At 40.3% G+C, this 12,094-nt stretch overlaps 3 protein-coding genes across 3 annotated transcripts; 1 reads left to right on the forward strand and 2 right to left on the reverse strand.

Moving 5' to 3' along the window:
* Positions 1–343: 343 nt before the first annotated feature.
* On the forward strand, positions 344–2,612 carry LOC119020766 (forkhead box protein D2-like). The gene has a single exon (XM_037100406.1). It carries the CDS (start codon positions 967–969, stop codon positions 1,849–1,851), a length of 885 nt encoding a protein of 294 aa, XP_036956301.1. The 5' UTR covers positions 344–966; the 3' UTR covers positions 1,852–2,612.
* A 3,448-nt stretch (positions 2,613–6,060) lies between these two features.
* On the reverse strand, positions 6,061–8,071 carry LOC119020759 (sialidase-3-like). The gene is made up of 2 exons (XM_037100378.1): positions 7,794–8,071; positions 6,061–7,705 (listed from the first exon to the last, which is right to left on the reverse strand). Exons 1-2 carry the CDS (start codon positions 8,019–8,021, stop codon positions 6,728–6,730), a joined length of 1,206 nt encoding a protein of 401 aa, XP_036956273.1. The 5' UTR covers positions 8,022–8,071; the 3' UTR covers positions 6,061–6,727.
* Positions 8,072–8,677: 606 nt separating this feature from the next.
* On the reverse strand, positions 8,678–10,623 carry LOC119020761 (sialidase-3-like). Its single transcript, XM_037100392.1, has 2 exons — positions 10,331–10,623; positions 8,678–10,241 (listed from the first exon to the last, which is right to left on the reverse strand). The coding sequence occupies exons 1-2, from the start codon at positions 10,556–10,558 to the stop codon at positions 9,306–9,308; spliced, it is 1,164 nt and encodes a 387-aa protein (XP_036956287.1). The 5' UTR covers positions 10,559–10,623; the 3' UTR covers positions 8,678–9,305.
* Between the last annotated feature and the right edge of the window lie 1,471 nt (positions 10,624–12,094).

Genomic DNA, 12,094 nt, shown 5'->3' on the forward strand with positions numbered 1-12,094 from the left:
CTGCGGTCACCAAAACATCAACTGAAAGAGCAGTGAGGGAGAGTCTCTCTGCAAGTGCTGTACTGGTTCTTGAACCTGTATTTTATTCGAGTATCATCATGACATCGATACCTTTTGCATCATATTTAAGAGGAAAACTGTTTACTTGACTACTTTTGTTCAAAGGCTATATTTACTTTTTTCATCATAAACATAATCCCCTTGAGAAATATGAATTGTTACAAAGTATATATGCTAGTTGTGGCTTCAACCTGCATGCTCATAAATTAATGTCTGTATAATCCACTTATCATATATACTATTTGAAACAGACTCTGTCAAGGGTACATGGCTTAATGTACTTTTATTTTGTACTATTATGAATGCATGACTTAGTAAATACTTATTTTATTTTCATTGTGCAGTTATAGTTTATCTTATCAGTGATATCCAGACAGTCATTTTTGAGACATTGTACTAAAATTAAACATAATGAAGAATCAGCTGAAGTATAACTTAGATTTAGTTTAAATACGTGAATCCTGCATACATCTTGGCATAATGGGTCTCAGTTGTGTCTTTGCTGCCTCGTTCAACAGTGGAAAAGTAGGCCACTTGTATAAAACGAGAACCCTGACACAATCATTTTTCCCACAATGAAAACGTGCCTTTCAAATCTTCATCTATCACCCAAGATACTTGAATCATAGGATAATTGATATTATCCTCAGCAGTACCATTCACAATCTGTCCCTTTCATTCAGATGTTTTTGCTTCAGGTTGGTGTCTGCTGCTGTTGTGATGAAGACAGACTGAGGAGGAGGAGGAGGAGGAGAAAGTTTAGAGTGGGAGGCAGAAAAGTCAAAGATGCAGTCAGATGCGCAACTTTTTTTTTTGTGAATGAAAGGAGAGAAGGGGGTCTGCTCTGTCCCGGACAGGCGCTGATCTCGCCTGCTGGGGCCGGCGTGCCACCGGACGCTCTGGGCCATGACCTTGGGCGGCAAACTCATGGACGGGTCGATCACTGACGTTGGGGGACAGACAGACGTGAAGAAGACATCTTTCTCAGTGTTTAATGAGAGCAATGTCGACTTTGAGCAGAGCGCGTCATCCCTCGCTCCTGCAGACCGGGAGGAGGGAGACTTCACGGTCCGGCTACAGGAGGGTCCGGGCAGGAGAACCGCCTTTGTGAAGCCCCCGTACTCCTACATCGCTCTCATCACCATGGCCATCCTCCAGAGCCCGAAGAAGAGACTCACTCTCAGTGAGATTTGTGATTTCATCAGCCAGCGCTTTGCGTATTATCGGGAGAAGTTCCCTGCGTGGCAAAACTCAATCCGCCACAACTTGTCTCTGAATGACTGCTTTGTCAAAATGCCCCGGGAGCCCGGGAATCCTGGGAAAGGGAATTATTGGACCCTGGATCCCATGTCGGCCGATATGTTTGAAAACGGGAGTTTCCTTCGGCGGAGGAAACGCTTCAAGAGGCAGCATTTCTGTGTGGGCGCGCTGAAGGACTCCAGGGCGCAGGAGCGCAGCCTGATGCCCGTCTTCCCGCTGCTCGGTGCGCACAGCGCGGGTCCTGATTTATACCACGACCTGGACATAAGGAGCCGTTTGGGCTCCCAGTGTATCGCACCTGTGAACAGCATCATACCTGCGCTCTCCTCGCTCCTCTCCAAGAATTTCCCCTCTCGTCTTACATTTGAACATTTCGACCCGGGTCGCTGCGCCGCCGTCCCATCTTTGGCCCCCGGCTCCTCGTTCATGTCTCCCGTGTCGCTGCACGGAATGATTCCCAACTACCATCACGTCTCCCACGTGTCCGGTTTCCCCGCTGGGATCATAAAAGTTTCGTCGAATTCAATTTGATTTTTGAAGACGAATTTACGGGAATCTCAGAATAAACTCACATGGTACAGAATGTAAAAGGTACGACAGTTTTTAAAGACGGCCTAAACCTGCGGACAGGCCGCCATATTTAGCGAGTTGTTTTCTTGAAGCAGATGTTTTTTGGATACGTGATATTTTACAGTGTTTTAATATGTTTGCAATAAAACGTGAATGAATTTTAAAAATCTGTGCAATTTGAATAAAATATGACGGGGTTTATAATTATCAGACATCATCAAATAAAAGTTACATTTCTTTTAGATTATTGATTTACTGTTTTAGGCCGACATATTTCTGTCTTGTTCTGACGGAATTTGAGACGAGACATCAGTGAAACGTGAATTAAAGCGCAACACAATGAATATTAAAGAATCACAAAAGGATCAATATCCTTTACATAATTGACTAATTATAGGGTGACAGGTTAAGAGCTGAGAGAGAGATGGAGCTTTGTGTGGCAAAATGTGGGGCCGTTTATTTTGTAAGATTAGAACGATGGGGAAAAAAAATAGCCTAAATAATGAATTAAAAATAATTAAACCGACGTGAAAACACTTAACAAGTTACATGTCCCTCATATCTCTGACTGTCTGGCTTTACAGAGAAAAGGAAATTGTTCAGATGTCATGACATCGCTGTTTATTGTGATTTGAGAAAATATCTGAGCACCAGCACATTATCTTTCTTCCTTCCTTTGTTATTGACCCTGTGTGTGTGTGTGTGTGTGTGTGTGTGTGTGTGTGTGTCGGTGTTTGCTTTAGTCAGAACAGGCCTTTTTACCACGCGCTGGTCTCTATGAATATGCGAGTGATCATCTGTTAAAACGTTACAACTGCACTGACTTTTATCACTTGTGGCTTCTTTTTTTGTCTCTTGTTATGTGGAAATATGAGGCAGAAGAGCGCCTGTATTTAGGAGTGAGAAGCAGCAACAACACAGCAACATGTTGTGTAATTGGGCCTGTCCAGACCCACTCAAATGCAGAATGGCTCTTTTTCAGTGATGCCTTATGAAGCCTATAGGCCTATTTTCAAAACAGTGGCCTTGAGTGGACTTACTTCAGGTGAATAATTGTGTGGATGTCACAATGAAACTTCACCAGCAAAAGTGTTCAGAAATGTTATTTTTAGATATTGAGATTGTGAAATTAAATATGTGCCCATTTTCTTTCCACCAGTCTGAAAAAAGTCAATTCTGTGGAAGCAAAACAGCACAAAATGTCAGAAAATTGACCAACGCATGAAGAACATTCATTTGTTTTTTTTCACCTGTAGTGTCTCTTTATTAGCTCATTCCATATAAATGCATGCAGCTCATCATATTATGTTTGTTCAGGACCAAAAGATTTTAGCTATTTGTGAAGTGAACATTGACATCGACTGTCTGTTGCTCCATCAGACGGCTGTTTGCAGGTTGTAAGAGATCATAAATGTGTCGGGGGTTGCGAAAGTAATTCATTCGGAGTAAATGCACTTAAAGAGAGGCAGTATAAAGTTTAAATGATAGAATAATTTAATTTATTTGACTCTTTCTTAACCAGGCAAATCATTAAGGACTTGGCAGTGTTGTCCTGTCAAGTCTACTAATGCAAAAAAAAAAATTCCTCAGAGGATGAAACCCAATTTTTACATAAAAAATCTAGTATAATATACATGCAATTTCCTTTATTGTTCAGTCTTTAAATTAAAGCTGTTTATTCAAAACAGAATTTTGGAAATGTAGAAATGAATTTTAATATGTTTTTACACAATTATGTAAAGTTTTACAAGTTTTTACAGTCGATCTCACAATAGAGGCTTGATTGTGTTGTTGGACGACACTTTTGTTTGCACATTTGTTCTTCAGAGGAACATCAGTGGGTAAATGTGTAAAGAAAATCTCTCCCAGGACGTCGCTGCTGGTGTGAGTGTGATATGGCTCATAGCAGATCGCCTGCCGTCTGTAAACAGCTGCCTTCAGCCTAAATAATCCCTCAGGGAGCAGTTTGCTTTTCCTGGCACGCTCTTTCATATCGGAGTTTAATTCAATTATGCCGCACATGCACACTCACAGTCCTGCTCCCCGCTTTGAAAACATCAAATCTCCATATATCTTCATGGAGTGTGGCCCATTGAAGTTAGTTGGTGATGTGTGGGCCACTGTCAGACTGTGACAGGAAATATGCTGCTGGGGTATGAATGAATGTCTGAAGAAAGGGGAACCCTCTCCATTCCCTAAAGACGGCATGGATGGACAACATGTAACACTAGAGCCACCTATGAGCTCATGATCTCACTATGTCTGTAAGAGAGAAAGGCTTCATGTACAGAGACGAGGGGCACTGCCACAATATGGAAGTCAATTTCCATTAATAAAAGAAAAAAAGAAGGTGAAAAGTGAGTTGTGATAAAGACAGTGTTACACTCGCAAACAGTAATCCATGAAGCAGAGAGGGATAGAGGGAGCGAGAGGCGGACTTAAGGTCAAGGTGACGATCCAGTTTATTTACAACGACAAACTTTTCATCCAAACAGCTGTTGCTGAATAGCTCGATATATCCTCAGCTCTCTTTCACAGGTGTGGGTGTGTGTTCTGGGATAAATACGCATGATTATAGTCTGGGCATGATTCAAAGCCATAACAAAAGCAGAAAAAGAGAAGATTGCAGAAAAGTCCTAATTTAACCAGCTGTGTTTTGCCTCCAAACAAGTGCAGAGAGGCCTGAGACATGACGTCGTCAGCTCAGCCTCAGTCAACCGTTAAGTGATCCAACACATTGGAGGACTTTTCTCTGTGTGTTTCTGTGTTTCCAGCAGTGACACACACACGTGACGAACAGCAAACACCAGGACTGCTACAGGCTCAGTGACCTTTGATGCATGGAGGTTTTGGTTTGGCAGATAATCCTTTAAAGTTATGTCGTCCATGTTTGATGTAAAGTGATCGCGCAGTGGTTACGAAAGAATTAAACACAGAGTAAACTGCTTCAATCATCAGAGATCGCCTGCTGTTCCAGGGTAGTGCAGGTTGTTTTTTTTTTGTTTTGTTTTATCAGGAAAGGGTCTCTGATTACAGACTAAATTGAATTGTTCACTTCTCAAGAAGTGACTTGAAAAACAGGAAAATCCTCTTAAGCACTTTTCAGTTGATTAACAGAAAATAAAAGTCCACTTCCTTTTCAGCAGTGACACACATGTGACGACCAGAAAACACCAGGACTACTACATGCTCAGTGACCTTTGATAAAAAGACGACTGTGTGCTTTCTCTCTTGGCATCTTTCTCACCATTTACCTCTTGAAGTCTTTGCATGAGCAAAGTATTATTTATTAATATATTATTCATTAATTTAGTGCATGGCCGTCAGGGGTGTCGATATCTTTTTTACTACATGATTATGGTGGCTGAAATAGAATATGATAACTGTATTAACTAATATTTAGAAGATCTGAAGAGAAAAATGCAGTCAGTCAAATTACTCTTGAACTTCCTTCATTGTGTGTTTTGTCTCTTTTATTGCTGAAGAATTACAGAAAATTTAAGAGGCAAATAGCAATATTTGATTATTAAATGTCACAGTTATCATTAAGTACAGGCATACTGGGACACCAGCCATACAATCAAAGGAAAAAAAAATATATCTGTCTTCTTGATAATCAACCCACTATCAGTATTGTTTTTCTGGGAATTCTGTTCAAAGATATCAACAAGTCTACAGCCACGCTGACGCCTTGTGAGGCCAATTTGATTAGAGTTATTGTCGTGTTTCCATCCCAACCTGGTAACAGGAAACAGAAGTTTCCTTCTTCATCTTAATCAATTAAATAATATTTTCCCTGGACTGATAGCTCAACCAACTGTGACGGGAATTTTAACATCATGTAAGAAATCCCCTTCATTTGTTATGAATTGACATCTGAGCCCCTGCACATACACCTGCCCAGTTCAAGTGCAAGCAGGCCTCAGCTGTCAGTCATTATGTCACACCCTCTTTTTCTAGCATCATAATTAATTAAAACCAAAGTTATCAGGAAAATGACAATTTGAACTTACTTCAGCAAGACACGAGCTACCTAAAATAACTGAAGCCATCTTTGTGAAAAATGTGACTTATGACCTATACTGCATACGGCCATCCAGACCACAATTCATATCTAAAAATGTATCATTAATCACATTGCAGACTGGTGCATTTATTAATGAGTTCATTAAGTTGTATTGTTGGCACAATGAGAAACCTGTGACCCCTTACCAGTGACTTTATTAACATTTCCAACTCAAGTTGGAATGAAGTTTACATTTCTACATAGATGATCAAACACTTTAAACACTTTAACTCTATACATGAAAATAATGAACTTGTATGTAGACAAGAGCAAACATCAGCAACATATCTCTGACACGTACATCAATAATATGGTTGTTACAGCTGAAATAAAAACAAAATCAGTCATTTTCATGGATGGTGTGAGTCATTATAACTTTGTTTTTTAAATCATATCAACCCAACATCTTTATATTGAGTAGTTATAAGTGTGATTTCAGTACAACAATATCACTGTAATACACAACAAGCTGCTCTGAAGTCTCATGTCAGCAAAACACTTTAAAGGCCATCTGATCAACTTCACAATGATCCCCACACTCTATTAGCCTAAGCAAATAATTACATATTTACAAGCTTCATCAGCATCAGAATCTAAAAGTCAGGTGTATTTGTAGAGCTCTTAATCATTTTAGATCTTCAGCCCCATACAATGTCTACACAGTGGTAGCGTGGCCCTTTGCTGCATGTCACTCCCCCTCTCTCTCATCCTGTTTCCTGTCACATCTTCAGCAGAGCTCTCAATAAAGGTGTAAAAAGGGACAAATATAGATTAAAAACAAACACAAGAACACACGCAACAAAAACAATTCTTTTCCTGCAATGCCCCCTTTTCGACTTGACTGAAGTGAAAAACTTCATATGCTATCTGCTCAGTATATTTCTGCACCCCACACTCCATGAGACATGCAAACCAACCATCACCAATGTAAGCCAGGTCTGAGTAACCACTGGGTCCACTGTTGATGATCCAGGGTTTGCTCCATCCATTTGGATCCTGTGGGGTTTTATTCAGATACACTCCTAAATTGATCCTGTTGGACTGATCACTTGGGTGGGTGTAGAGCAGCCACTTATTTGGGCTTGAGTCAGTTGTGGCACCTTCACTTACAGTTGGAAAGGAGACCACACTTCCCTGACAGCCTTTACCTGTTTCCACAAGCTTTCTAGCAGAAGGGAGGGTTTTAAAACCAGCTCCATCATCAAGAGCTTCCACTCTATAGCCTCCCTCACTACGAGCATTGCAGTAGATGTAGTTGTAGCCTGCATCATCAGACACCTCTGCAATTTCACATTCAACTGATTTTGTCTCAAGCATCTTGCCAAATTTCCAACTACTGCCTTTATCGTCACTGTACAGAGCGAGAGCATGTGGGACAGAGCAATTACATGATATGCAACAGTATGAGGTGGAGCAAGAAGCATATGCATAAGTTGGAATAATCAATTTTCCACTCTCTGTTTGAAGACCATGACCTGGACCGACAGCGAATGTGGCCCATTCATTGATATCAGGAAGATGTGTCAAATCAGTCACACTGCTCCAAGTCTGGCCACCATCTTTTGTTGTAATGTAGCAGAGACGAGTCTTGTTAGAGCCCCAGAATCTCTGCCAGCTCTCTGTAATGCCGTCCTTAACACAGACGAAGAAGAGGAAAAGAGTTTTGCTGGTTTTCTCGTACACTGGACAGGGGTTCATCGGACGATGTCCATCAAGATGTGCCTCCTTCACCACTTTGAGCTCCGACCACTAGAGAGAACATTAATCAGAGATGTGTGAATGAAACAAAGCAGATTCACAAGTAATTTAGCAATAAAACAATTGTTTGGATGATTACCTCAATAGTTCTCACACCAGTGCTCTCCTCCTCCTTCAGTGTTCCTGTTTTCATAACCAGGTGTTTTGCGTCGGCGTCATTTGTAGTGCTTCTCTGCTCTGCAAAGGCCATGAAGATCTTATTGTCTCTGTCGTAGAAAAGAGAAGGAATCCTGTACACCTCATTGCCTTTGGAAAGAAAGACGGTTCTTTCTTCTTTGATTTTTTTACACGATTGTTTGTCGCCCATCGTTGCTGTCCATGCACATCAGCATATAACGTTTACACTTATGAGCAAAGTGTTTATAAGGCTTGGTGCTGCCCTGTGTGAATGAGGGAGGAGTCTTTTATTACAGACTTGACGTCATGGTTCACTTCGAAAGGAAGTGATTTGAAAAACAGGAAGATATTTCAGTTGAAGTCATCCTTTCCCAGGAAGAGCATTAGGGGCATGTGTAACAATTTGTCTGAATGCTGATTTTAAACTCAGAAGTATGCCTTTTTTTTCTTAGAATCCTCAGATTAAATTAATTCAAAATTAAAGTTCTTACAGAAAATAAAAGTCCACTTCCTCAATGGGGTAGAGCCAAAAAAAGTTTGGTCATTTATATTCCAGGAGGAAGGTCAGCAACACAAGTTCAGGTCAGACTGTCATAAACCATCACTGACTGCACTTGTTATTGCCACTTTACATAATTGCGAACATTTTCCACAATTGGGGTTAGACATGGAGAAAAAACACAACGAGTTTATTTTTAATAGATAACTTCTGGCCTGTGCAAAGTGCCATTATAACAAGAACATCTGTCATATGTCCATTAAACAGCAGGAGATACTTTTCTGTTTAATCAAAAAAGTAAACAATTATACCCTTTGAAGTTCATGCATGAATACAAGTGTGAAACACAATAGATAGAGCTATTTCAATGCCATTGTTAGTCAAAAATCTTTTTTAATTCTTTAGATAGAACAAAAAACAAAAACTTGGTGTCCACACAGCATCATTTGAATCACACTTTAGAGTATCGAATGGTAGCACTAATCATACATCATTAATATGGTTGTTACAGCTGAAATATAACAAAAACAGTAATTTTACAGGATGATGTAAGTCATTATAACTTTGTTTTTAAATCATATTAATCCAAAACCATTATATTAAGAAATTTAACATGTAATGTCAGCACAGTAGTGTCACTTGTAATACACAACAGGCCATTCTGAAGTCTCAACTGAGGAAAACAACAGGTCATTTTGTGGTACAGCCTCAGAGAAAGATGGACACGTAAAAACATCTGATTTTTACACTCTAGTGCCTGCTTGACTTCATTGTAGGAAGGACAATGACAATGTGATCAGCTTCACAATGCCTCCCACACTCCATTACAATATTATCATACATACATTCAGCGTCAGCATCTTGAAGTCAGACATATTTGTAGATCTTATTATCGTTCAAGGTCTTCAGCCCCATACAAGGAATCCAAAATATATAAAAGACTTCACACCTGATATAGGCATTGATTTCATTTGTTTACTCCTCAATACCCTTCTTGACATGACTGTAGTGAAAAACTTCATATGCTATCTGCTCAGTATATTTCTGCACCCCACACTCCATGAGACATGCAAACCAACCATCACCAATGTAAGCCAGGTCTGAGTAACCACTGGGTCCACTGTTGATGATCCAGGGTTTGCTCCATCCATTTGGATCCTGTGGGGTTTTATTCAGATACACTCCTAAATTGATCCTGTTGGACTGATCACTTGGGTGGGTGTAGAGCAGCCACTTATTTGGGCTTGAGTCAGTCGTGGCACCTTCGCTTAGAGCTGGAAAGGAGACCACACTTCCCTGACAGCCTTTACCTGTTTCCACAAGCTTTCCAGCAGAAGGGAGGGTTTTAAAACCAGCTCCATCATCAATAGCTTCCACTCTATAGCCTCCCTCACTACGAGCATTGCAGTAGATGTAGTTGTGGCCTGCATCATCAGACACCTCTACCATTTCACATTCAACTGATTTTGTCTCAAGCATCTCACCAAATTCCCAACTACTGCCTTTATCGTCACTGTACAGAGCAAGGCCATACGGGATGGCGCAATAACATGATATGCAACAGTATGAGGCAGAGCAAGAAGCATATGCATAAGTTGGAATAATCAATCTACCACTCTCTGTTTGAAGACCATGACCTGGACCGACAGCGAATGTGGCCCATTCATTGATATCAGGAAGATGTGTCAAATCAGTCACACTGCTCCAAGTCTGGCCACCGTCTTTTGTTGTAATGTAGCAGAGACGAGCCCTGTTACAGCCCCAGAATCTCTGCCAACACTCTGCGACGATGCCCTGAACACAAATGAAGAAGAGGAAAAGAGTTTTGCTGGTTTTCTCGTACACTGGACAGGGGTTCATCGGACGATGTCCATCAAGATGTGCCTCCTTCACCACTTTGAGCTCCGACCACTAGAGAGAACATTAATCAGAGATGTGTGAAGGAAACAAAGCAGATTCACAAATAATTTAGCAATGAAACAATTATTTGGGATGATTACCTCAATAGCTCTCACACCAGTGCTCTCCTCCTTCTTCAGCATTCCTGTTTTCATAACCAGGTGTTTTGCATGGGCGTCATCTGCAGTGCTTCTCTGTTCTGCAAAGGCAATGAAGATCTTTTTGTCTCTGTCGTAGAAAAGAGAAGGAATCCTGTACACCTCATTGTCTTTGGAGAGAAAGACGGTTCTTTCTTCTTGGATTTTTGGATGTGAGGGTTTGTTGCCCATGGTTGCTGTCCATGCATATCAGCATATACTGCTTAAGCTAATGAGAAAGTTGTTTATAAGGCTTGGTGCTGCCCTGTGTGAATGGGGGAGGAGTCTTTTGTCACAGAAAATGACTCATTGACCAAACACTAATTAAGCAACTAATAAAGTAATAAATACCTGGGAGTTGATGTCCTTGCTCCCTCTACATCTTGATAAAACTACAGAAATGACAGGACAAGTTTTCAAGCCATGGTGGGAAAATATATAATGCAAGGCTGATATTATTAAATATTGCTAGTTATTCAAGTAAGTAAATTTAATAGCAGAATGGAGACAAGATTGAATACACAAATCATAGAATTACAAAAATGTTTGACAAATGATCAGTCTGACAGCTAGCAAGCTAGCATTAACATACCAACAGTGTGAATCTATCGGCTGACAGAGCTTTTTAGAAGCTAGAACCAACCATCAGAACTGTGGCAGAGATAAACAAAACAATCATATTGGAACCTACAAACAATTTAAAATGATTAATTCACAATCATAATACAGAGATACTTCTCTTCTGCACCTGGCAACAAGCCCTGCAGATGTGTTATGTTATCAACATGACATTTAACATGTATGTCATGGCTGGTGTGAATATGAATCATTTACACTAGAGACACTGGGGATATGTTTTTCTAAAAGCATCACTTAGCTTAGACCAAGAAATGTTCATTAACAAATGACAAAGGTTGACAGACATTCACTGGTACTTTCTACAGTAGATGTGATACTGGCACTGTTTGACTGACATGTTGTTGAAGTTATGGGTGTGATACATATGAATGAGGGTTACTAGGTTGGTCAATGTTATTGTCGAACCAAACACAGATAAAGCAAGCAGACAGGGAAAGTTCACTGATGTAACTGATCAGATAAAGAAATATTAAGTGAGCAAAGGTCCAAACAGGGAAGGCTAAGTGCAAATGGAAGAAGCAGCTTTGACAGCCTGGCATTGACTGGATAAAGAGGCTGGTATAAGTACAGCAGGGCTGATAAGGAAAAATGTGTGAAAACGTGCCTGGATGTTGGATCAAGGTGACGGGAGCAAGAGAACAGAGGGCATCTCATGAACAGAGCATAGGACCAAATAGGTTTGGGGGAGTGGGAATGTGGCCAGAGGGAGGAATAGAGAAGTTGAATGTAACAACAATTTTGAAAAGAAAGGCACTTTCAGCAAAAAAGTGTTTTCAAATTTTCACTGAAAAGTTACATGTTCCTTTTTCTTTAGAACAAGTTTAACTTTGTGTTGTCAGCATTTAGCACTGCTCAGTTCATACTGCTGTCACTGAGTCGTCTCAAATGCTACCTGTAGCTGCTAGCTATGTTTCATTCTTTTTGAAACAATAACAACCATCTATGCTATTCTATTAATTCAAGAGTCTAAACAACACATGATTGTATCATCTGCATAACATGTAAAGAAACATTTGACACACCTTGGGTGTAAAATGCAAATGAAAGCTTGTTTTCATACTCTATGAACATGCCAGTTGGAAAACCATT

Source organism: Acanthopagrus latus, chromosome 1, assembly GCF_904848185.1.
Source record: "Acanthopagrus latus isolate v.2019 chromosome 1, fAcaLat1.1, whole genome shotgun sequence".
Classification (NCBI taxonomy): Eukaryota; Metazoa; Chordata; class Actinopteri; order Spariformes; family Sparidae; genus Acanthopagrus; species Acanthopagrus latus.